The sequence below is a fragment of the Heterodontus francisci genome, chromosome 40, assembly GCF_036365525.1.
Source record: "Heterodontus francisci isolate sHetFra1 chromosome 40, sHetFra1.hap1, whole genome shotgun sequence".
NCBI lineage: Eukaryota > Metazoa > Chordata > Chondrichthyes > Heterodontiformes > Heterodontidae > Heterodontus > Heterodontus francisci.
Genome location: NC_090410.1, coordinates 19,835,649 through 19,861,667, shown reverse-complemented (window position 1 = coordinate 19,861,667; position 26,019 = coordinate 19,835,649). Strand labels below are relative to the sequence as shown.

At 40.8% G+C, this 26,019-nt stretch overlaps 2 protein-coding genes across 2 annotated transcripts in view; one reads left to right on the top strand and one right to left on the bottom strand.

Annotated features, from left to right (window-relative positions):
- Positions 1–1,219, top strand: part of LOC137353179 (adenosine deaminase domain-containing protein 1-like) — a 101,947-nt gene extending 100,728 nt beyond the window's left edge. The window contains exon 12 of the mRNA XM_068019226.1: positions 1,063–1,219. Within this exon, the coding sequence (XP_067875327.1) occupies positions 1,063–1,219 (157 nt within the window). The remainder of the gene's footprint in view (positions 1–1,062) is intronic.
- A 12,794-nt stretch (positions 1,220–14,013) lies between these two features.
- LOC137353133 (ras-related protein ORAB-1-like) overlaps positions 14,014–26,019 on the bottom strand; it is a 50,462-nt gene continuing 38,456 nt past the window's right edge. Inside the window, exons 5-6 of the mRNA XM_068019161.1 lie at positions 22,456–22,587; positions 14,014–18,642 (exon numbers count right to left, since the gene is read on the bottom strand). Coding sequence (XP_067875262.1) covers positions 18,442–18,642; positions 22,456–22,587 — 333 coding nt within the window. The 3' untranslated portion in view covers positions 14,014–18,441. The remainder of the gene's footprint in view (positions 18,643–22,455; positions 22,588–26,019) is intronic.

Sequence of the window (26,019 nt, the reverse complement as noted above, 5' to 3'; positions counted from 1 at the left end):
ATTCGGTAAACTGCACCTTTTTTGAGCATATTGACTCCAAAAAATGACAAAGCTGAAAAAGGTTTTCAAAAAAGAGCAACACGCAGGATCTCTTTAATCACTACTTCCTGATTTACCAGTTTCCTCTTTTTCCCTAGCCCGTCTCAAAGTTGGGAGTGGTTTGCTGCTATGACTGTCAATACTCCACTTAATCCATCTGCAAGAGAGGGCACTAGAGTGGCCTCCAGTGAGTGTTCTAATCTTTCCCAAATCTTGCAATGAGATTAAGAGGTTCCTACAATCTACATGGCTTTTTAAACCCAAGCCTATCATGCAGCCATTACTTTTTTTGCTTTAGCTTGCCTTATGTCCCAATCTAAATTGAGTCTTGGCCCTTCGTCTAGATTTCTCAATATTTAGATATGTTATGTGGCAGAAACATATCTCAACCATTTGAACTCTCCCTATGTAATGTGCAAAAAGGCCCAGATTCTCAGAAGAACCAAGCATCTGGGATGTTTGAAGAGCAAAAAAAACTAGTTCAAATATATCTTTGCATACTTAAAATAAAATGACAGTGTGGTTGTAGTTTGAAAAGATACTTTACCAACAGTTTTGTGCTACAATATCAACTATGACAAATGTGCAGTAAAATGGTGATACTTTGACTAATAAATAAAATGAACAGAATTAATCCACACACAACAGTCTTCTTTAGATATGTTCAAAATAACACAAACAATTAATCTTGTTCTACCCCTAATGCCTAACCTCGCAGTAATTTCCCTTGCATCTCCCTCCTGTTGATTTTCCTGCTATTTCATCTTATAAATTTTATCTTTAAACCTAAACTGACTTTTTGTACTGGGGAACAGAACATTTTCTGCTTTTGATGCCAATGCTATAATTGGGCATTCCCAGTTACAGTACAAATTAAATACAAGGTTAGACGACTTCTCTCCCACTACCTTAACCTCCAGAGAGCTTGCACTGACGCAATGCTTGTGTTTCCCACAACAGTGAAACTGAATGTTTAAAGTTGCAAGTACACTAATTCTTATGAATGTATTCCATTTCCCCCAGGCGCCAGTCAAATTTTTGCTTTTATGTAGGAATAAATTTGGCACCATCCCAAGCTGAAGTCTATGTTCAACTCCAGCAGGTATTCTTGTATGTGGTTGTGAGGACTTCACAATTAGAATGCTTTGAGGATTTTCCAGATCTGTTTATTCTTCTGTAAAGTTAACCATGGATGTGGATAATATGAAGCTCTGCTTTCTATATTTTTGCTGTAAAGTAGTGGTTTCTTAGAATTAAATTTGCGCTGATCATTATTTGAATTTTCAATGCCCGTACTGTCTACCGCTAATGTAAAGATCCCCGTATCCTTTGTGGCACCAACTTCAATAAAGCAAAGGAGTTGCAGCAATCAGAGAAGTTCTGCAAGGAAGACCGTTTCCCATTTAGTCTGATAAAATTACTCACCGTTTACCACAACAAATTACCCTACTCCAAATGAAACTACAAGCTCATGAAGGATGCATTGTCTCATTTGCGTTAAAAATATTTTCTTAAAATTGTTAATTCACGCCAATTTCATTTAATGCCAAATATTTGGCTTTCAAAATCTATAACGTACTTGTGAAGGCACAAATGCCTGCAAGAGAAGCCACAGGAAAATGTGAACAGGTAGCGTGAGTTTCCATGCTATTGTTTGTAGTTGTAGGTGGACTGACTGCTTTCGGACCTGTAAAAGCCAGCTGCCGTACACAACCATCAAGACAGGTCTACACTCAGAAAACAATTACATTTGAACAATTACGCGTGCACTCTGGTTTCACTGGTGTTGGCAGGAATCTGAGACGATATGCAGTCTAAGCAGGGTGCCACTAAGCTGCTAGGCCATTTTGAGGTGTAAGGCCTTAAAAACCTTGTAAACCTGTTCTTTATATACACTTAGAATTTTGCTACAACTCGTAGAAGAATCTTCATCAGAGCTGTGTTCTTGCTATTGCTTACCTGATTTAGGGATTAAAAATTACCGAAAATCATTTACACATTTCTGTATTATAGAAGTGACCTCTAATGCTTGCCCATAACTATTCTAGATGAAAGCAAAAACCTACCAAGAAGCCAAGGGCATCCTAAATTATCACTTCATATCCACTGGAGCAGGGCCATGGCCGCAGAAACGCCTTGTTGACAACTTCAGCAAATAAATTGCATTGGAATGCAAAAACAAAATTGAACAAATCTGTTAAGACAATTTGTATAAAGAGAAGTTATTTTCCTTTTATAAACAAACACTTTCATTTTAGAATTGATTGTGAATTATGTTTCTATTTTCTAAATGACATCCAGACTAATGGGTGCTTTCTGATGAAAGGTCAATGACCTGAAATGTTGACTTTGCTTCTCTCCACAGATGCTGCCAGACCTGCTGAGTATTTTCCAGCACTTTTTGTTTTTATTTCAGATTTCTAGCATCTGCAGTATTTTGTTTTTATTTTAATAGGTGCTTTCTGGTATAATGGTAAAATACCATTTCAGGCCAAACAGATGTTACATTATGAACAAAATCTGTGTTGTACTTCATTCAAATAAAAGATACTGGAATATGGTCTATGCATCATGTTGGAATGTGTATGATTGTAATGGAAAGTGAATTCTGTTTTTCCACACCTTCATTCACCATATTAGTTTAAATCCTCACAGTAACATTAGCTACTCTCCTGTTGACATTAGCCCAAACACTATTGAAGTGAACCCCACTACTCTATCTTGGCAAGAACATAGGAACAGGAGTAGAGCATTTAGCCCTTCTAACCTTTCAGCCATTGAGTGAGATGATGGCTGATCTGAAATTTAACTCCATATTCTCCATTTGCTCTATATCCCTTAATACCGTTGGTTAACAGGAATTTATTAATCTCAGATTTAAAATTAACAATTGGCCCAGCATCAATTGCTGTTTGCAATAGTGTTCTAAACTTCTACCAGCCTTGGTGTGCAGATTTCCCTAATTTCAATCCTGAAAGGTCTGGCTCTAATTTTAGGCAGTGTTCCATAGTCCTAGATTTCTCAATTAGCAGAAATACGGTAGATAGAGAGAAATTCTGTTTCCTTTTATATCTTCAAAACTATGATGAAATCACACTTTAATATTCTAAATTCCAGGGAATGCAACTCTAATTTGTGTAGTCTCCTTTTCATTTGACCCTTAGAGTCCAGATATCATTCTAGTAAATCTACACTGCACTTCCACCAAGGATAATAGGTCCTTCCTCTGATGCGGTGCCTAAAACTGCTCTTTGTATTCCAGTTATGGTCTAACCAGGGCTTTGTATAGATGCAGCATGACTTGTATCCCCTTATATTCTAGTCCTTAATTATAAAGCCCAGAATTTTATTGGCCTTTTTTTGATTTTTTTTTTTGTACCTGTCCATGACTTTAAATATATACACATGGATCGATGTCTGTCTGGACATTCACAGTTCTAACTTTTCACCATTTGGGAAGTATCTTGTTCTATTCTTTTTGGGGCCAACGTGGATGGCTTCTCACTTGTCTATATTAAAATCTGTTTACCACAATTTTTCCCATTCACTTAATCTATCAATATATCTCTCATTTTATGCTTCCATCCATACTGCTTACAGTGCCACCTATCTGTGTCATCAGAAAACTTTGATATGTGGCTCTCTGTCATCAAAGTTGTTAATAAATACAATGAATAGTTGAGGCCCAACACAGATCCCTGTTGGATGCCATTAGTCACATCCTGCCAATTCGAGTACCTGCTCATTATCCCTACTCTCTGCTGCCACCCATAACTTCCTAACCAGGTCAATAATTTGCCCTCAATTCCACGAGCTTCAAGTTTAGCTAACAGCCTCTTATGAGGGACTTTATGAAATTCCTTCTGGATATCCACATAAATAACATCCATAGACATTCCCCTGTCCAATACTTGAGTCACCTCTTCAAAAAATTCTATCAGGTTCAACAACCATGACCTGCTGTTTACAAATTTAGAGTAGCTCTTTCTGATCAGCTGAAAACTTTCAAGGTGTTTAGTACCTCTTTGTAAATTATAGATTAGTAATTTCCTGATTACAGATATTAGGCTAACTGCTGTATAATTTCTTGGTTTTTTGTTTCTCACCTCTCAAATAGCAGTGACTTGTGAAATTTCTCAATTGAAAGGAACGGTTCCTGATTTGAGAACTTGAAAATCATGAGGCATCTGCAATGTTCTCACCTACTTCCTTTAAAATCCTGTGATGAAAGCCATCTGGTTCCAGGAATTTGTCACTCTTTTAATTTGTTTACTTCAATTATGGTGAGCCCTATTTATGATTCAATATTAGTTTGCCTGTAACCACTTCTTCCCGCCCCCGATATAGTTGTAAACATTTTAGTTGGTTTTGATGTCCCTTGCAAGTTTCTTTCGATATTCCCTTTTTTTAAGCTCTTTCTATGTGTTGTTAACCTTTGCTGTTTTTTGTTTCTCCCATGTGTCAGCATGTGCGCTCTTTCTTTGATAATGCTGTAGAAACAAAGTGATGGCCCGTGTCCAAACTCAGAAGTACCAGTGTTTGCTGTCCTGCATCACTAGCAGGGTCTGCCCTAAGCCCTGCAACTACAGATTAGCAGCAACTAGGAGCCCAGTTGCATTTTCAAGATGGTTGCATTTTGGACCTCCTGGCTGTTGATCAAAGCTGGAATGCCCTGAAAGCCTCATCAACTTGGAAGTGGGATGGGGAAGAAAATGTCAACAAAATTCAGTTGCTGCCACCCAAATTTTCAGGGTGCACCCCAGGCATAAGGGGTACAATATCATAATTAACTGAGGAAACAGTGACCATAATTCCATAAGTTTTAAGGTACTTGTGGATAAGGATAAGAGTAGTCCTCGGGTGAAGGTGCTAAATTGGGGGAAGGCTAATTATAACAATATTAGGCAGGAACTGAAGAATTTAGATTGCGGGCGGCTGTTTGAGGGTAAATCGACATCTGACGTGGGAGTCTTTCAAACATCCGTTGATTAGAATCCAGGACCAGCATGTTCCTGTGAGGAAGAAGGATAAGTTTGGCAAGTTTCGGGAACCTTGGATAACGCGGGATATTGTGAGCCTCGTCAAAAAGAAAAAGGAAGCATTCGTAAGGGCTGGAAGGCTAGGAACAGACGAATCCCTTGAGGAATATAAAGACAGTAGGAAGGAACTTAAGCAAGGAGTCAGGAGGGCTAAAAGGGGTAATGAGAAGTCATTGGCAAACAGGAATAAGGAAAATCCTAAGACTTTTTATACGTATATAAAGAGCAAGAGGGTAACCAGGGAAAGGGTTGACCCACTCAAGGACAGAGAAGGGAATCTATGTGTGGAGCCAGAGGAAATGGGCAAGGTACTAAATGAGTACTTTGCATCAGTATTCACCAAGGAGAAGGACTTCTTGTTCCTTTGTTCAAGAAGGGTAGCAAGGATAATCCAGCAAATTATAGGCCGGTGAGCCTTATGTCAGTGGTAGGGAAATTATTAGAGAGGATTCTTCGGGACAGGATTTACTCCCATTTGGAAACAAATGGACTTATTAGCGAGAGGCAGCATGGTTTTGTGAAGGGGAGGTCATGTCTCACTAATTTGATTGAGTTTTTTGAGGAAGTGACGAAGATGATTAATGAAGGAAGGGCAGTGCATGTTATCTAATATGGACTTCAGTAAAGCCTTTGACCAGGTCCCTCATGGCAGACTGATACAAAAGGTGAAGTCACATAGGATCAGAGGGGAGCTGGCAAGATGGATACAGAACTGGCTTGGTCATAGACGACAGAGGGTAGCAGTGGAAGGGTGCTTTTCTGAATGGAGGGATGTGACGAGTGGTGTTCCGCAGGGATCAGTGATGGGACCTTTACTGTTTGTAGTATATATAAATGATTTGGAGGAAAATGTAGCTGGTCTGATCAGTAAGTTTGCAGACGACACAAAGGTTGGTGGAGTTGCAGACAGTGTTGAGGATTGTCAGGAGACAGCAGGATATAGATCGGTTGGAGACTTGGGTGGAGAAATGGCAGATGGAGTTTAATCCGGACAAATGTGAGGTAATGCATTTTAGAAGGTCTAATGCAGGTGGGAGGTATACAGTAAATGGCAGAACCCTTAGGAGTATTGACAGGCAGAGAGATCTGGGCGTACAGGTCCACAGGTCACTGAAAGTGGCACCGCAGGTGGATAAGGTAGTCAGGAAGGTATACGGCATGTTTGCCTTCATCGGTCGGGGTATAGAGTATAAAAATTGACAAGTCATGCTGCAGCTGTACAGAAAATTTAGTTAGACCACACTTAGAATATTGTGTGCAATTCTGGTCGCCACACTACCAGAAGGACGTGGAGGCTTTGGAGAGGGTACAGAAGAGGTTTACCAGGATGTTGCTTGGTCTGGAGGGCATTAGCTATGAGGAGAGGTTGGATAAACTCGGATTGTTTTCACTGGAACGACGGAGGTGGAGGGGCGACATGATAGAGGTTTACAAAGTTATAAGCGGCATGGACAGAGTGGATAGTCAGAAGCTTTTTCCCAGGGTGGAAGAGTCAGTTACTAGGGGACATAGGTTTAAGGTGAGGGGCAAAGTTTAGTGGGGATGTGCGAGGCAAGTTCTTTACACAGAGGGTGGTGAGTGCCTGGAACTTGTTGCCGGGGGAGGTGGTGGAAGCAGGTACCATGGAGACGTTTAAGAGGCATCTTGGCAAATACATGAATAGGATGGGAATAGAGGGATATGGACCCCGGAAGTGCAGAAGGTGTTAGTTTAGGCAGGCATCAAGATCGGTGCAGGCTTGGATTATCTCTGATCGGTGCTGTACTGTTCTTTGAAATTGTGTCTAGGTTTTATAAATGAGGCATGGAATACAAAAGTAGAGGTAATGCTGTGCCTACTACTATCGGACAAGGCTGGGTATTCTGCAATGAGTGACTCACCTCCTGCCTCCCCAAAGCCTGCACCACCTTCCAGGCACAAATCAGGAATGCGAGAATTCTCTCCCACTTGTCTGGATGGGCACAGCGGCAGCAAAACTCAACATCAGGACAAAGCAGTCTGTATGATCAGCAGCCCAATCACCACCACAGACATTTACTGCCTCCACCACTGGCAGACTGGCTGCATCAATCTCCAAGGCTTTAACAGTTCCTCCTAAACTCATGACCTCTCCAATTTAGAAGGACGACGACAGCAGGCAAATGGGAACACTGTCAACTCCAAGTTCCCCTCAAAGTCATACCACCCTGGCTCGAAGTTATCTCCATTCCTTCATCATCACTGAGTCAAAATCCTGGAACTTCCACCTAAAAACGCTGCTGGCACTTCCACCATGTAGACTGCAGTGGTTTAAGAAGGATCACCACCACCACTTTCCCAAGGGTAACTAGGGAATAGGTAATAAGTGCTGACGTTACCAGTGCCAACCGGTAAAAAATTAGGTATTGCTACTCAAGCCCACTTTGTCATACATGCTCTCAGGCTTCTTCTAGACAGCATTTAGAAACAGTAACAGAGTCCACTTTTGGAATTACAATGATTTGGCTATACCGTCCCTCTGTCATGTTTTCTATCGAATGCCACAAAGGGTATTTTGATAGCAAAAAAAAAAGGTTGCTCTTTGAAACCAGTATACTCTTGTCGAAGCCGTGCACCTACAGATTGGCAGTAACTAGGAGTCCAGTTGCATTTCCAAGATGGTTGCCATTACACACCAATCCTCCACATTTTGGACCTCCTGGCTATTGATCAAAGCCAGAAAGCCTCATCAACTTGGAAGTGGGGTGGGGAAGAAAATGTCTACTCACCCAGCAATGAAACAGCACAGGTTCATCAAGACTGAACCATATTTATACTGTAAGGTATATGAAACCTCAGACCCAAAGGAACAATTCATTATTTATTCATTAATTAATGAACTATTTATTATTCATTAAAGGGGGTGGAACAGGTGCTGAGTGAGTACGCACCAACGCCCGATACCCAGAAAACAGCTAAGGTTAATCCACACAGAATTCAAATATGCTATATATCATTGTGTTAAGTTGAATATGTAGTTAGTAAGTAAATGTATTATCCTATTATACAGAGTCATAAATAGATACGCCCATTCTCAATAGGTAAGGGTTGAACAAGTAGACTGAGCTGAGCAAAAAGAAAATGGGAACAGCAAGGCACTGCTCACTGGTCAGTAACTGCTCAGGCAAGCATGTGATCAAGCCTGGTTGCACTACTCTGCAAAAATAAGTGTCTCAAATTGAGTGGCAACATGATGTACCAAATGGCTGCTGTCATCTGCAGTCATGCACCAATACGTTCACAAAATGAGAAACATTTTTGTTGAGACACCTCTCCAGTCTTAAAATGGTTATATGCAACTCCATTCCTTGTCATCTAGTCACGGCCATTGGAAGTACACAGAATTAGTTTCCCGTTTATAAACTCATCTCTTAATATATTAACATATAGTAAGAGCATTCAATTGTTAGAATTGCAATGGTGAATAAAATTCAGTTTGTTGTATTTTTATTTTACCTTTCTTGGTTTAGTTTTTTTTTAAACTTTCAAAAGCAGAAGTATTTGTGTGAAAATCATGTAAATTGTAATTGAATACAAGCTGAAAGTTGATATACCTATATCTGAACTGATGTCACTGCACAAATAGGATATGTTAATTAATAGGATATTCTACATTAAATACATTATATTTTACATCAATATCTTGGTAATGAGTACAAAACCAATAATAGATGTCGGTTCAATAAAGAAGCTCATTTGATAAGCACTCAATTCTAGCCTTCTCTGTTGTAACCTTTCAGCTACTTTATCAATCAGGCAGAACTCCTTTGGACTTCAATACTTCTCAACTGCTAAATAGGCCATCAAACACACATATCTCCCTGCCCCCTTACAGTTTTGCCCCATTTCTAACTCTCTTCCCCTAGGACCTTGTAACTGCAGATTTTAGGCTCAAGTCCAACTTTCCCATCCACTTGCCTCATAATACTCAACTACATATCCTACCATTCAAGCATTTGCCCTAGTCTCAGACAAGAACCAGTAGATATTGAAATAAATGGGTCACACCAGTAAGTGGCATTTTACTGAACTTGTGCATAGTGTTTGAAAGATGGAAGGAGGCTCGAGTGGAGTATAAGCATAGACTGGGCCAAATGGCCAGTTCCTGTGCTGTATATAATTTCCATATTATTAAAGCACCGTTGCTTTAATCTTTAGAATCTTAATCAAATGCGAGGAAGTATTACTGATAGTGCTGTTTAATATTTATTAAACGTTGGAAAATTGGTTGAACAGTAGGAAGCATGTACTTAAAGTTTGAGTTGTTTATAAAGCAGGGTGCCTCATGGTTCAGCCCACTACTATAACTATAAATATTTATACACATAAAAATCTGGATTTAGAAACTTCGGGCTGGATTTTATTTTCCTGGCACCACTGGCAGCCGGCATGCGTGGGCTGCACGCCACCGTGCTGCCGCGATGTAGCGTGCGGCGGATTAGAATATGAAGGACGGCCACCCCACCCACCCCGTGGCTGGGTGGCCTTGGCGACACCAATGACATCACCTTTTTGTGCTGGCGCCATTTTTAAAGGGCTGCCAGATAAAAGTTGACCCCCTCCCAACTGTAACAATAAATAACCCCACCCCCTGCCCAATGACACCAGAAAAGCCCTCATTATCCCTTTTCCACCCCAAATGCACTAAGTACAGAGTTGACCCCTTTCACCACCCCCCAACTGACCGTGCAGAGTTCAACCCTACCCCCGCCCCCCACTGCACGAACAGTGTAGTGCAGAGTTGACCCCTTCCCTATCACCCCCACACTTCACTATAAATGCAGAGCTCCCCCTTCCATTCTGATTTCTGTGCTACCACAGAGCTTCCCACCGCCAGGAAGATCAGGCCCGGCATTGAGCTCCAAGGTGGCTGCTGCCACTCTGATCTTCTGGCCACCCCCCCAACCTCGTGAATAAAAGCAGCTCACCATAGAGAGATACAGCACTGACACAGGCCCTTCTGGCAAGAGTCTGTACCAACCACTAACCACCCATTTATACTAGTCCTACATTAATCCCACATTCCTTACCACATCCCCACCATTCTCCTACCACCTACTTACACTAGGGGCAATTTACAATGGCCAATTTACCTATCAACCTGCAAGTATGGCTGTCGCTGAAGGTGCAGCAGGCAGTTAAGGCAGCAAATGGTATATTGGCCTTCATAGCGAGAGGATTTGAGTACAGGAGCAAGGATGTCTTGCTGCAATTGTAGACACATTGCACCGGTTTCAACTGAACAAAATAAGTGACAGCCATTTGCTGGTTCATTCCTCAGGGCAATGCCTAGACCAATTGGAGTCAAGCTGTCTGATTTAAATTTCAAACTAAGCTTGGCAGTTAACTGGAAACTGGTGCATTCTTCATGGCAATGCCTCTACCAGAGTTCACTCGTGAACCAATCGGCACTCTCTTCGCATGAAGTATAAGTTGTTGCTTTCCCTTGTATTGATTATTCTTGCATACTGTCCTGATGAGTACAAGACTAAAAGCTTTGACAATGTCTCTATTTTCAGCAATTCTAAAATTTATTTTGTTAATTCAGTATTGATGACGAATCAGTTTCTTCAGATATTCTCAACATCCTTGGGGGTTGAGGAAGGAGTCAATGGACTTCCCTCTCCTTGTTTGACCACAAGAAGTTATTTTTTTTTATATATCTAAAGTGGATGTAGTGGCCAATTCAGACAGGTTTCACACACACACAAAGAATGGAGAAAGGTAGATTGGTTGAGTTATCGACCAAAGAAAAAAAGGGGGGGGAATAGACTGTGGAATTGATCATTTAGCTGGCTTCTAGCTGAATTTGGTGGTCCTGAGACTTTTAGGTTGAAGAGGTACATTCAACGACTGATTCTTGGAGAGCGCGATGCGGACAGTTTCCTCCAATGTACCACCTTTCTGTACTCCAGCAACAGTCAAGAGGCAGGATTTGAAGCTTGCAAACTGGAATGGGGAAGGAACTCCCACTTGGGTCTGCATGTGTCAAGAGTCCAGCTGTTCCTCTGCTACTGCAGAGAAACACCAACTTAAAACCACAGATGGGCAGGGACTTGTCATATACCAGTCAGCGATTCAAGGATAGTTGTTAGCAATATTGCTTCTTACTAAAAGATAAACAAACTGTTCCCTTAAACTTCTTGGTTCTTGCTGGAATGAGCAGACACTTAGTCTCCCTCTGCACAGGCCTCAGTGTAGGATACAGTGTTGCCAACTATGTGGCCAGCTTAAGCTGCTAGCAAAGTCATCTTTTTAAAAAAATTTAAAAAGAAATTTAGATCTCCAGTCAGTGGTTTAAAGAAAATTTTTTCATTCAACAAAGCAAGTTTGAGACACAGTTGGGAGTGGGGAAATGGGAAGTGAAAAGGTAGGCAAGATATTAAAGCATGCAGGACTTCCATCCTTGACAGGGAACCATGGTGAAAAGGACAGTATGGCAGGAGCCGCATCAGGCATACCTCCAAATGAGAGGTCAATCTGGTGAAGCTACAACACAGGACTACTTGTGCCAAACTGCATAAGCAGCACATCATAGAGCTAAGCAACTGCATATCAACAGATCAGATTTAAGTTCTGCAGTCCTACCACATCCAGGTGGGAATGGTGGTGGACAATTAAACAAACAGGAGGAGGTGGCTCCACAAATACCCCCATCCTCAATGATGGGGGAGCCCAGCACATCAGTACAAAAGATAAGGCAGAAGCATTTGCAACAATCTTCAGCCAAAAGTGCAGAGTTGATGCCAGACTTCAGCCAATTTGATTCACTCCACATGATAAACAACTAAAGGCACTGCATACTGCAAAGGCTATGGGCCCTACTATATTCCAGCAATACTACTGAAGACATGTGCTCCAGAGCTTACCACAGCCCTAGCCAAGCTGTTCCAGTACAGCTACAACACTAGCATCTACCCTGCAATGTGGAAAAATGCTCAAGTATGTCTTGTACACAAAAAGCAGGACAAGTCCAACCCAGCCAATAACCACCATCAGCCTACTCTCAAATCAGTAAAGTGATGGAAGGTGTCAGTGCCATCAAGTGGCACTTGCTTAGCAATAACCTGCTCAGTTTGGGTTCCACCAGGGCCACTCAGCTCCTGACCTCATTACAGCCTTGGTTCAAACATGGACAAAAATAGCTGAACTCAGGAGGTAAGGAGAGTGACTGCCCTTGACATCAAGGCAGCATTTGACCAAGTATGGCATTAAGGAGCCCTAGCAAAACTGAAGTTAATGGGAATCAAAGGGAAAACACTGCTGGTTGGAGTCATACTTAGCACAAAGGAAGATGGTGGTGGTTGGAGGTCAATCATCTGAGCTCCAGGACATCACTGCAGGAGTTCCTCAGGGTAGTGTCCTAGGCCCAACCATCTTCAGCTGCTTCACCAATGACCTGCCTTCAATCATAAGGTCAGAAGTGGGAATGTTCGCTGATTGCACAATGTTCAGCACCATTTGTGACTCCTCAGATACTGAAGCAGTCCATGTAGAAATGCAGCAAGACTTGGACAATATCCAGGCTTAGGCTGATAAGTGGCAAGTAACATCTATGCCACACAAGTGCCAGGCAATGACCATTTCCAAAGAGAATCTAACTATCTCCCCTTGGCATTACCACTGAATCCCCCACTAACATCCTAGGGGCTACCATTGACCAGAAACAGAACTGGAGTAGCCATATAAATACTGTGGCTACAAGAGCAGGTCAGAAGTTAGGAATCCTGCAGCGAGTAACACCCCTGATTCCCCAAAGCCTGTCCACAAGGCACAAGTCAGGAGTGTGATGGAATACTCTCCACTTGCCCGGATGGCTGGCAGCTCCAACACAAGCTAGACACCATCCAGAACAAAGCAGGCCACTTGATTGTTTGTGGATGGGGTGCCATTCACTCTCTCCACCACTGACAGCAGCAGTGTACACCATCTACAAGATGCACTGCAGCAACAGACCAAGGTTCCTTAGACAGCACCTTCCAAACCTGCAACATCTAACAACTAGAAGGACAAGGGCAGCAAATGCATGGGAACACCTGCACGTTCCCCTCCAAAGCACACCATCCTGACCTGGAGCTATATCACCATGCCTTCATGGTCATTGGTCAAAATCATGGAACTCCCTTCCTAACAGCACTGTGGGTATACCTACCCTACATGAACTGCAGCAGTTCAAGAAGGCAGCTCACCACCTTCAAGAGCAATTAGGGATGGGTAATAAGTGCTGGCCTGGCAGCCTGATTTCCAATTTTTTTTTAAAAATAAAGTCATCCTTTACTGGTTTCTAAAGTTTTCTCCAATCTTCTAGCCTAATTTTTGCCACATTGTATGCCCTTTCTTTCAATTTGATACTATTCTTAACTTCCTTAGTCAATGGAATATATCGGAGTGTTTATGAAATACCTCCTTAAACGTTTGCCACTGCTCATCTACAATCTTATCTTTTAATCACATTATAGAAATGTATAACAGGTGGTCATTGGGTTCACTTTGTCTGCACCAGCCAACAAGGAGCCATCCAACCTAATCCAACTTTATTGCTCTTGGTCTGTACCCTTTTAGGTTACAGCACTTAAAGTATACAACCAAGAATTTTTAAAAATGGTATGACTGTTTTTGCATCAACCACCCTTTCAGGCAGTGAGTTCCTGAAATAAAAAACAAGAAATGCTGGAACCACTGAGCAGGTCTGGCAGCATCTGTGGAAAGAGAAGCAGAGTTAACATTTCGGGTCAGTGACCCTTCATCGGAACTCTGCTTCTCTTTCCACAGATGCTGCCAGACCTGCTCAGTGGTTCCAGCATTTCTTGTTTTTATTTCAGATTTCCAGCATCTGCAGTATTTTGCTTTTATTTTAGTGAGTTCCAGATCCCCACCACCCTGTGAGAAAATTTCCACTCAATCAAACCAGACAGAATGAGGGAAGTTGACTTTTATTTTTGATCCAGACAGCAGCATCAACAAGAAATCCAAGAAAGCTGGTCTCCATCTTAAAATTTCAGAACAAGTCATTTACAAATAGCAACAGACCGCTATCACTTCAGATCTATTATGTCTCAACTATTTAAGTAAAAATGGGGGAAGTCCACAGGTGCAGGTCAAATGTTAGTCCACTATAGCTCTGGCACATTAATGGATTTCAGTTTAAAATCCGTAACAGCTAGAAGGAAAAAACTTTACCGTTAATGAAGTTCACATTCTTTCCCTTTGTTCAAGCTCACTGTGCCAGCAAGTGGTTTAGGAAGCCATTTTGAACCAACCAGAATAGCCCATCACTAGTCAACTACTGGGATTTTATTCTGCATATTTAGCTTTTGGTGACTTGATTTTGCTTATGCATTTCCCCCCAGTTAAATAGTGAGGTCAGAACATACAAAATTATTCAGCCACTAGCATCACAGCAAATATCAGTACAAGAACTGAGATCTTAGAGAAAGGTTGATATATTCCATGAAAAGTTAATTTCGCAGCATGGAGGGATTCAGTTCAGTACATGCATTTAGGATTTGTTAAAACATTTGGTTCTCTAAATACCAATTCAAAGTGACTACAAATGACATTCCTTTTTCAGCTGTTCAACGCTCACTTAACTGAAGTGATAGAAGTTCAGATTAACTAATGTTTAAGCTCAGAAATAAATTAACATTGTTTAAATCCCTAGCCCAGCTAAGGCAATGTTTGAGCTCTGATTGAGATTGCTGCTGCTTTCTCATACTTGCATTTCATTCTTGCAGTGCTGAATATGCAACCAAGCCTTGGTTTTAAGAGGGAATGCAATGTAGGTATATTGTTGGGGTTTGGATTAGAAAGCTAGTGCTCTGAAAAAGATTGGTGGAAAGTAAATACCAGGACTGCCAGTATCAGTCAACCCAGGACTGGAGTAGTTTGGAAAATATTCCACCTTGGTATCATTCCCAATACTGGACTCAAAATGACTGCTGAGATTATATAGATTGGATATAAAAGTGGTAGTGCAGGAAAATTACTGTTACTGACCCAATTTTTGCCCAAAAGGCACTATGAGTACAGTATATTTAATAGCTTCAAAACATTTTAACTAAGTGCATTTTGGATAAATAGCTATTCATGAGACAATGGTAGTGAAAGCAAGAATCAGAACTAAGGACTAGAAAGACAAGGCTCCCAAAATACAGTTGTTGCTGCTAATTAGGTTAATTTCTGCAAAACATGGTCAGAACTGCATGTAAATCTGATCCCCATTTTAAAAAGTACACTGAAAAATAAGTTCACACTTAAAGATCTGGCCTTGGGCTTCAAGAAACTCAAGGATCTGTGCCATCAGAACTACAGTAAAAATCACAACCTGGAACTCCAATTAAAACTTTAAAAGCAAAAGCTGATATTTGCTAATAAATTTACATTCATAAATAGCCAACTAAGGCAATAACTATCTAGAAGTGTGCATAAAGTGGTTTATGACTACAGAACGTGCAATGGAGTAAAGTGATGTGACTGAGGACAAGTGGTCAGTGGTGGCCAGACCCAGGACTGTGGCCAACTCCCATCTAGAATGAGACTTGGATCTCAAACTAAAAACATACAAAAAAGGTTAATTACATACACACAAGACTCCAATCTGGAAGGAGTCTCATGCACTTACAATGGTCCCAATGGAGGAGTTGCAGAATTCTCAAGTTTTTAAAAACATGGGATGTTAACTTGGTTTCCAATTAGATTCAGAGTGTGTGCTCATTGTATAAACATAACAGTGATGCAACTGAGGGTTTCAACTACTTTGCTTGCTAAAGAAAGCAAGTAAAAAAAAGGTTATAATTTTAGTTTCCAGTTTTAGTATAAAAAGTGAGGGCATTAGATAAATGAGTGAAATGCATGAGTGTTTAAAATACCAAAAACAAAAAATTGGAATAGTTATACCTTAGCACACTTGTGCAACCACAAATAGGCCATTAGTTGCAGCAACTGGAAATGTGAATTCAGAGATCAAATTTTCAGTTGTTTTTAAAAACACTAATTCTACTTAAACCAAAACAGCAATTTCAGAAGGCACATGGAGGCGGGAAAGAAAAAGCTATTCACCAATCCAAACCTAGATTTTCCAACCAGACCACTTGTGCTCCAGTGTTAACAAAACCGTTTTAAAGGCCCAATTTGACAAACACTTGGGGGAATTTACCAATCAAAGCAGCTACACTAGGGTTTATTTCATCTACCGAAGGAGTTCAGAACCAGAGATGCTCAAAACAGGAAGGGGTAGTGTGGCAGAGTGTAGAATAGAGCCTCAAGTAAAGCAAAAAAAATTTAAACTTGTTTCACATGCCAGACATACAAGTCAAATCAGATTCGACACCAATACATAGTTATTTTATGGTAAAATAGCACTGTATATGCACTATTGTAGTGTTGTCCATGGCCAAAAATTGTTACTAGATGTACTGACAGCTGTTGGGTGAAGCCTTACCCAAAAAGGAGGATTTTCTGCACGTATTAGGATTTTAAACTTGCAATTTGCACTGTGGCAGGCATATCCCCAGTATCCAGATCTTGCAAACTAGTTTCTTGCACCATTTGCTTTTGCACAAAACAAAAACTTTCCAAAGATTTGACATTAAAGAGGTATGAAATCCCTTCACAAATACAAAAAGATGTTCATTGCAGCAAGAATTGAAAAGTTGGGAATTCTGACCAGCGTGCACAGGATCATTTCAATCCATGCAGCCACTTCCCTCAATTTAGACACTAATTAGCTTGAAGTGGGGGTGGTGGTGGTGATGGAGGGGGAGGGGGAATTAAAAGATTCACTGATAGCAATTACAGCTTTAATCATGGAGACTATTCCACTACTAATAAATTAACTGGAAACATTTAACTCATTTTGGGCTCATTAAATGGGCAGAAATGCTTGTCTAAACAACTTTACATTGGAGGTCTGTGGTAGACCAATTCCACTTTGGACTGAATGCAAATTAAGATGGAAGATTATGACTGAATAGAATTGAGTTTTTAAAAAGATTGGTGGGACAAGCTTGATCAGTTTAACTTTTGAGATCCAATTGTAGAAGTGAATTAAACTATAGTAAAAGCTTCCCAAAATATTGGGTGTTATCAATGGCATGCTTAAGAAATTGAAACAAATGATTGCTTTGTTGTTTTCAAGCAAAGTTTCCCAACAAACAGTCGTCAAGCAGAGCAAACACCCATAAAAGATATCCATTCATCATCTTAATACTTGTCAACTTCACATGCTGTTAAATCAGATTTGTCCCATCGTCTCCAAATAGAACCCTTTAGTCTGCATTCAGGTATAAGCAGCACCCAATCCATCTGCCATTCCAGCCCACATTACTTCGGTCTTCTGTATGGAAAGTACTTTTCAAATTGTGGTCAATTGTACTTGGTCTGTACAACATCCTGCAGCCCAGGTTAGCTTTAATGCATTTTGGATGCCCAAGATGCATTAAGTAAGTCACTTCAGATTGCATGAAGATTTAACATTTCATACCAACCCTAAAAAAAGTCAAATCAGCAAGAGATCAGGGACTGGACAGACTAAACACTTCAAAAGTGCATTGGACACCGAGTGAATAGGAGTTAAAGGAACATTTGAATCAGTGATTCAAATGACTGTCATATGAAGGCCAGTTTGGTCTAATATACGCTGACTGGCTACTCCATTAAGCATGAGAAATCAACAGAATAGCCTATTGACGTGGCATTTCAACACTTGATGGTATGCATGCAAAATAACTGAGTTTTAACAAGTGGAACATTAGAAATTTAAGTTGGGTAAAAATGTCAAACTTTGATTTAAATCAGTTTCTGTTCTATATTAAAATGCATTGAAGTTACAAAAGATTGAGATTACTTAGAACTTTAATGCATCAATTTAAGCCAGATTTTACAAATTGATTTCCTTTACTCGATTCCATAACTCTACCACTCCTAAAAGGAGGGCGGAGTGCTGATACATCATTGCAAATGCAACATTTAGTGTAGCTGAATCTTAAACCTAGCTGTCAGATGCTGTTTTTGCATTTCATTAGGGGTCAAAACTCTAGGAAAGTAGGGAAAACACAAAATGGAGAAAGGTGATGAGAAATTGACCGCTACAAAATCTTACAATCCAAGTGTTTCAAACAGCAGTACCCAAGACCTTTTGCAAGACAAAAGTTAACCATATGAAGACAATTTTTCCTGGAGTTTCCAATTGGTCTCAAGTCCATTTGGGCAGAAACAGTCTGCCAAAAAAAAAGTCATGAATCAATGGGCCATTATGTTAAAACCATTACTGGTCAGGAGACGAATGCTGTAGAAGTTTAAATGAACTGTGCAACAGGAACGATCTGTCTCTGCTGGATTCATGCCCTTAACAGCAGCCACCTCCACCACTGCCTTGCTTTAATGGAGTGCTCTGGATTCGGATATTGGACTTCTCATCGTTGTGTGTTGGACCTGTGCCCATGCGGTTCTTGATCTCAGCAGCCATCGTCACAAATGCCTGTTCAACATTAGTGGCATTTTTTGCACTGGTTTCCAAGAATGGAATTTGGAGAGAGTCGGCATACTCCTATAAAAAGGATGGTATGAGAATTAGTTGAGTTTGTCACTTTTACACATCACAAACCCAGAATTCATTTTTAAAAAGTCACAAGCATGGTCCAAAATCCACAACTGGTTACCAATAGAATCAAAATCAATGAGACTTGGATCTGTCATGTCCTGGAGAAGCACAACACAAACTAGATTTAGTCAGAACCATTGGCCAACTAGATTGTTTATGCAAACAAATTTAATTCAACATTAAAATATCTATGCAATTTTATAAGCATTGGTAAGTAGAACATGGATGCACTCATTAGGCTCTACAACCTTTATAGCCAATTTCTCTTGCATTTTAGTGTTAGGAGCAACTGCTTCAGGAATATGGCCTACCTAATGGAAAATCCAGACCGTCAATCATTAATGGAGTAAATGGGACAGAAGTTTCTAGCATACATGTAGCTAAAGTGGAATTTTCATTCACAGCACGCATTTTTGGCATGGCCAGCATTTAATACCCATCCCCAGTTTGGGCCTTTGAAGGTAGTGAACTGCTTAGACAATTGAATGGCATGCTAGGCCATTTCAGAGGGCAATTAAGAATCAGCCACTTTGTGGGTCTGGAGTCATAGGCCAGACCAGGCAGGGAAAGCAGATTTTCTTCCCTAAAAATAGCCCATTTTCAGGTCCTTTTTAAAGAATTTGTTTTATGGTCACAATACTAACTCCAGCTTTTGATTTAGTTACCCAAATTTAAATTCTGCAGCTGCCATAGAATGGTGACAGCACAGCAGCCAGCCATTTGGCCAGCTCTGTGGGCATGTCTCACTTGTCAGCTCTTGTCCTGTAGCCATGCAAATTTCCCTTCAGGTTCCACAGGCTGGTTAAATGGACATGTGCAGATGAAATTTGAGAAGTGCGAAGGAATAAATTTTGGTAGGCAGAATGAGGGAGGCAATACAAAATAAAGCAATTCTAAAGGGTGCAGGAAGAGACTTAAGGGTATATCTGCACAAGTCATTGAAAGGGGTATGACAGGCTGTGAAAATTAAGGTATACAGAATCTTTATGGCTTTATATAGAGGCATAAAATACAAAATTAAGTTGGTGAACTTTTAAAAAACACTGGTTTGGCCTCAACTGGAGTATTGTCCAATTTGGGCACTGCACTTTTTTTTTATATAAAAGGGAAGTATGCAAAGGCTTTAGGAGGGGGTGCAGAATGAATGCAGGGATGAAGGGCTTCAGTTATGTGGATCAATGGAGTACAGCCCCAGCTTCTCCACAGAAGCTGGAGATAAGATTTGGTAGGTGTTAAAATCATGAGGGGTCGAGAGGAGAGAAACTGTTCCCATCAATCAAAGGGTTGAGAACCAGAGGACAAATGATTTTTAAAATGTTAATAGCGAAGAATCAATGGAGACCTGAGAAAACATTTATGCAAGTGGTTAGGATTTGGAAAGCACTGCCTTAAAGTGAAGGCAGATTCAAATTGGGGCTTTTAAATGGATTTAACTCTAGATTAGTCCAAACTTCTGGTTACTAGTCTCGTAATGGCTACTGTTCCTGGTAAACTTGGAAGCTGCAGTGAGATACGCTGTTCCATCATAGGGAATGCTAGTACAGTCCTTGTTGAGAAGCTAAAAATTAATGCAATGGCATGAAATTGGAATACTTGCCCACTAGTGCCCCTTGAAATAGGCCGGGAAAAGAAGCTATGGTTTGTGCATTCAAGAGCAAGTGAATTTAACAGCATGATAATTACTGCTAACTTCTGGCCCTGAAAATTTAATTTCACAAGTGTGAAGTCACATTCCTTCAGAAACTTTTAAAATATTATTCCACTTTTTTTTTAAAAAAAACAATCTTTCTGTACATTTAAAATTTATACTTCCTGGTTTAGACAATGCCTGAGATTCTTCAATTTCACTGGTTGAATTGTGCTGAAAGAACCTCACTTTCTTTCCCTGTTCAGATTTTACAGATGCCTTGAGGGGGGGCACTGGACCATATACCAGGTTACAGCAAGTTTGTTCAAAAGTCCACAAACTTCAGTACTGTTCTTGCACCACTGACTACAAAATAGGGTCTACAGATGCCAAGCATGCTCATTGAAATGAATTCTGGAATTAAAACATTTGCCCATTAAGTTTAGTGGAGCTTAGAATCTATTCAGACAGTGGTAAAGCTGAACTACATAGCGCAAGAAAGTTAAAAGATCTGATAGGAGTTAATTAATTTCAATGGTAAAAATGATAGCCTCTGCTCAGTTTAGGGAAGACAGAATGGACATTCAATAGCAGACTTCTGAAACATTTCAGAACACTGGTGTTTCTGCAGTACTGGTTAAAAGACAATTAACACTTGCAAAATCTGGCCTGTAGCATATCCAGTTCCAATTGGTTTTGGCAACAAAAATGTGTATTAGCTGTTCAGCTTAAACAATATTTAGTCATCCTAGAAACAAGGCATCAACTCATTGCATTGAAAAGTATCTTCAATATCCCACCAGCAATTTAAAACAAAAAATTGCTACTGTTTTAAATCCATCAGAATCAATATCTGCAAGCTAAAATTAAGTTATTGTACAACTAAAGTGCAAGACACACTGAAGTGATTAATATTTCCATAACAGCTTTTTATTTGCCACAATAGAAAAATGGAGAATTTGTTCATAGTCACTCGCCATTGTTTTGGGCAATATTACCTGGAAATAAAGTAACTATTTTGGATTCCCAGTAGAGGCAGTGGTTCACTACTAGAAATTGGGTTTATTAAGTTTCTATTTAATGTCCTACCCCCCCCCCCTCATTAAATACAAATCCCATAACAAAAAGCTAACTGACTCAATTGCCTAAAGTGACTACAGCTTTCTATGCAACAATAAAGCATAAATATGGTGTTGTTACTTAACATTTGCACTAGGATGGATTATGCATTACTCAATCACCAGTGCTGCACCCTAATCAGATCAAAATAAATACGATTTCCAGACTTGGGGATGAAAGGACAAATTGTACTTCAATAAACAAAATCAGACATGCCCATATATTTAAAATTTTAATTACATTAGACAGGCAGGGCTGACTATGCTATACAAATATCAGTGGGCAGCCACCCTATAACTTTCCCTACTCATTACTTTAGTCCGAGTATCCATCAACCTATTTATTTTTTAAAAAGGCTTCCTTCTCTAGAGGATACACTCTAGTTAGAGGGGAAAAAATGTTCAACCAGTAGAAAATAATCTATTGCAGAGAATGGCTGGAGTATATCAACCCCTGGATTAATACAAGATTAGTGCCATATTATTGGATGGCCTACAAAACAGTCTAATAGCAAAAAGTTCTCCATGATTTAAAGGAGAACTTCAAATTCAAGCAATTGATCAAATGGGACTGAAAATAACCTCTAACAGCCAATAAATATTCCATGGATCAAATCCTATAGATCAAAACTGCAAACTTGCACAAAGTGCAATTTCATTGAAACTTAAAGTTCTTACAGGATAGATGTGGCTAGGATGTTATGGCTGGTGAGTCTAGAACCAGGGGTCAGTCACAGAATAAAGGGTTACAGCCATTTAAGACTGAGGAATTTCTTTACTCAGGAGGGTGGTGAAGCTTACGGGAGCATGTTCAAGACATTATCCAGATAAATAATCTTTCTAATGACCGAGTATGGGGGGGGGGGGTGGGGGTAGTGGGGAAAAATGGAAGAGGTAGAGATCAGCCATGACCTGTTTAATGGGCTGAATGGCCTACTCCTATTTCCTATGATCTTAAGTGCTTACACAGCACTGAACCAACCACTCAGTCCACAAACAAAGCCTTTTACATACCTTAGCTGTAGTGTAATCCACTACCTTCTTAGTGGTCAAGTCACATTTATTTCCTACAAGTAATTTGTTCACATTTTCACTGGCATAACGAGCTATTTCCTCTAGCCACTGCTTAACATTATTGAAGGAATCCTGCAGAGATGGAAGGAAACCAAAATACTGAAAGTTAAGCCTGGTACAATCCATGTATTTCAAAGCCATTTGAAGTGCAAGCATCTTAACCTTCACAGAATGCTAGCATGGTTACAAAATTCTTTGATAATTTTCTTTAACCCAGACTAGGAGATATCAATTTATATACTTAAAGCATTTTTTTTTTTTTTAAAAAGACAAGCTGCCAGTAGTCATCCTTTCAGCTCATCACCTAGTTAGTTACACTATCCTACATTGCAAAGGACAGAGGAAGGAGATGAAATGTCTGCATTTCCCAGCAAGTTTAAAGGAATACCTTTCTCAGCAGAGAAATAGTCAACTGCTATGCTCGTATCAGAATGTGTCTTCTGACAAGCCCCTCCCCATGTGGTTTTAAGCTGGTATTTTCTCTACAGCAGAGGAAAGCAACTGGACTGATATGAGCAGACCCTAAATGGGGGTCCACCTCTCCCTCTCCATTCCAGCTTGGAAGTTTTCAAATCCTGCTTGTTGACTAACCACCTTTGCATACTTCAGCCACAATCAAACCCCATTGGAGGAAATCATGTGCATCACCATCTCCAAGAGACTCACTGAACCAATCATCTACCTGTTTGAACTAAAGAGCCTCAGGACCACTGAATTCAGCCAAATCACAAACCCCACAGATTGTGTTTCTAATTATTTGGGGGGGGGGAGAAGAAAAGAGGAGGAGAGAGAAAGGAGGACAGTAAGAGCAAAACTATAGGCCATCTTTAGTCACCAAGAAAATCAAATAGGGAATTCAGAATAAACTTGAATGGCAGCAGCAAAATGGCACTTTTATTTAAAATAAGCTAGATAAGCATATGACTCAGCCAATCTACTTCCCCACTCTAACCAGTGGGTGAACTGCTAATGTGTGTGAAAGCTGGTGTATTTATTTTTACTAGTTCCTTTTAGGTACAATAAAAAGTTAAACCTCTTGTTAAAGAAAACCTGTCTGATTACTCACTTGTAATGATCACAAGAACCAAAATACCTACTGAATTGGCTAGTACATGCACCTTAAAAATTAAACCTGCTGTGGTCAAAAGGGAGAGAAGAGGGAAGCCCTTTGACCCCAACAAAAATTTGGGGGCTTACATCCGGGATCAACCCAAAGACAAACAGGAAAGAAACTAAACTGATCCCTAGTCAATTTAAAAACTTCATTACAGGTTCAGTGCTACAGTACTAATAATGTCCACATTTGAGGGAAGTACCTTCCCAGAACAATGAATAATTTGGGCCAGGTTAAAAGCCCCATCTGGAGTTGAGGAATGTAGCTGGGCAGTTAGAGATTACAATCTTCCCAAAAGCTAGGAGGCCTGAAATCCTAAAACTTGTAGCCAACCATTTTAAAATGGTTGAGTTTGCTGACAACACAACCACTAGGTGGCACTGTACTAGTACATGCAAATGCAGCCTGTTCCACCGAAACATCTGAGATATTCAGGCAGCTGCTAGGATTAAAGATGGTGCTGTGCAATTTATCACGTGAAAATCTTCAACCTGTGGTAGCACACAATGGACATGTTTGATAGAGAACATTGCACTATTTAAAGTCTCATCAGAAGGACAGCACATCTGAGTGCTGCACACCCTCTAATTCTGAGGCTGCAGTGTCATCCCGCTCTCTGGCCACTTCCCCACCCCACCAGATGCTAGCTCCAGGCTGCTTCCCTCCTCTGTCACTTGCTCCTACAATCACCCACCACCCCTCATGGCTCATTTTGCTTCTTTGGGCAGAGCAAGTGGCTGGGAGGAGGGAAGTGGCCCATGGCCTGGAGCCAACATCTGAAGGGATATTTGGGGGGGGGTAAGAAAGAGGGAGGGGAGGAGAGAAGAGAAGCAGGGACCGAGTGGCTGGAGAGGAGTGGGGAGCCTGGAGTGAGTGGCCAAGTGAAGGCACTGCTAGTGAGGGAGTTACCCCTAACTCAGGACTGGATGCTGAGCTCTTAAAGTTCTCCCAGTTGATACCAAAGTTCAATAAAGGGGGAAATTGTGGAAGCATTTTCCCCCATCAGTTTTGAAAAGCTTGCAAAGCAGTTGAAGTAGCCAGTAGACAGCTGGGCACTTATTGAAAAGCAAACAGGAAAAGCCCATGAGGTTTATTCACGGTTGCTGAGAGTTCAGATTAGGAGATGACTAAAAATGCTATCTGTAGTTCATACAAGCTAGTGCTAGAGATGTACTGTCAAAAGTTCCAAACGCTCTGAAATCAGCTGGAACAAACTTAAAGTGCAAAAGGGTCAAGAAACTCACTTTCAACCAATGGATACAGGCAATTTACAGTCCACTTATAAAACCTCATGTGATCCTCCTGTAGTTCAAAAACTCCTTCCATGAATGACCAGGAGGAAAAAAGGTTCCAAGAGCCAGACAGGCAGGCAGGTTATACATACTCATACCCTTGTCTCAAGGGAAACTATTCCATAATCATCTCCAAAAACCTGAAGGATAGATGATATACAGGAGGCTGAACAGCCATGAGAGAGAAGGGGAGCTGGAAACAAGGGGCCCTGCTCAGGCCAAAAAAAAAAGTAGCAGCACCTGGAAGCCTGTACATTTCCATTGCAACAGGCAAGTCACCTTTGAGCTGACTGCTGGAAGTTACAGGGAAAACTCATGGGTTTAGTCAGGGTACACCAGACCAGTGCAGGAAAAAGGGGCCCTGATGGAAAGCACATCAGACCAGGCTGTGGCTTTAACTGGCAGTAAAACCCAGTAAACCGACCAGAGTGCAGGAAAAATTTAAAATCTGTTACCAGGATTGTGTCCAGAGGAAAGGTATCCCATACTGAGTGAGCCCATAGTCAAACTTAGGGGGCCACCCAAACCCTTCTGCTGAGAAGGCATGACCCCTTTCCCCCAAACCACCTAGAGTGCATTGAATGCTAGAGTGCTAGTAAAACAGTATTAGAGGCAAGTATATGCCCATATCTTTATAATGGGTGCACCTAGAGTGAGACCTTGTTTCAGGACCAGTAGCTATGGGGATTATCTAGTTTACCTGTGGATGGACTCAACTTGCTCCTGGTTAAATGATCTGGCAGGGGTGAAGGTGGTAGCTTCCCAGTGGTTTTGAGATACTGGAAGGTCAGGGAGACAGCAATTACAGGAAAAAGTCCCTGGCATTGTTCCTGTGAGATGACCCAGTCCATGGCCAAACAAGCTGTCAATGGAACTGAACTGGCACTGCAGACAAATGACCCCATCTGGTTATTGGAAACCTCCTTCGGAAGGTTAGAGGACCCAGAGGATGGGTCTTCCTTGGTCGACGCTCAGCAAGTCAACCAAGGGTTAAAAAAAAAGTTAGCACAGACTGCCCAAACTGAAGTAGAGTGTTCCAGAGTGCTACTCTGAAGTACAGACCTCCTCACAGACAGTACCATAAAGAAATAGCCTACG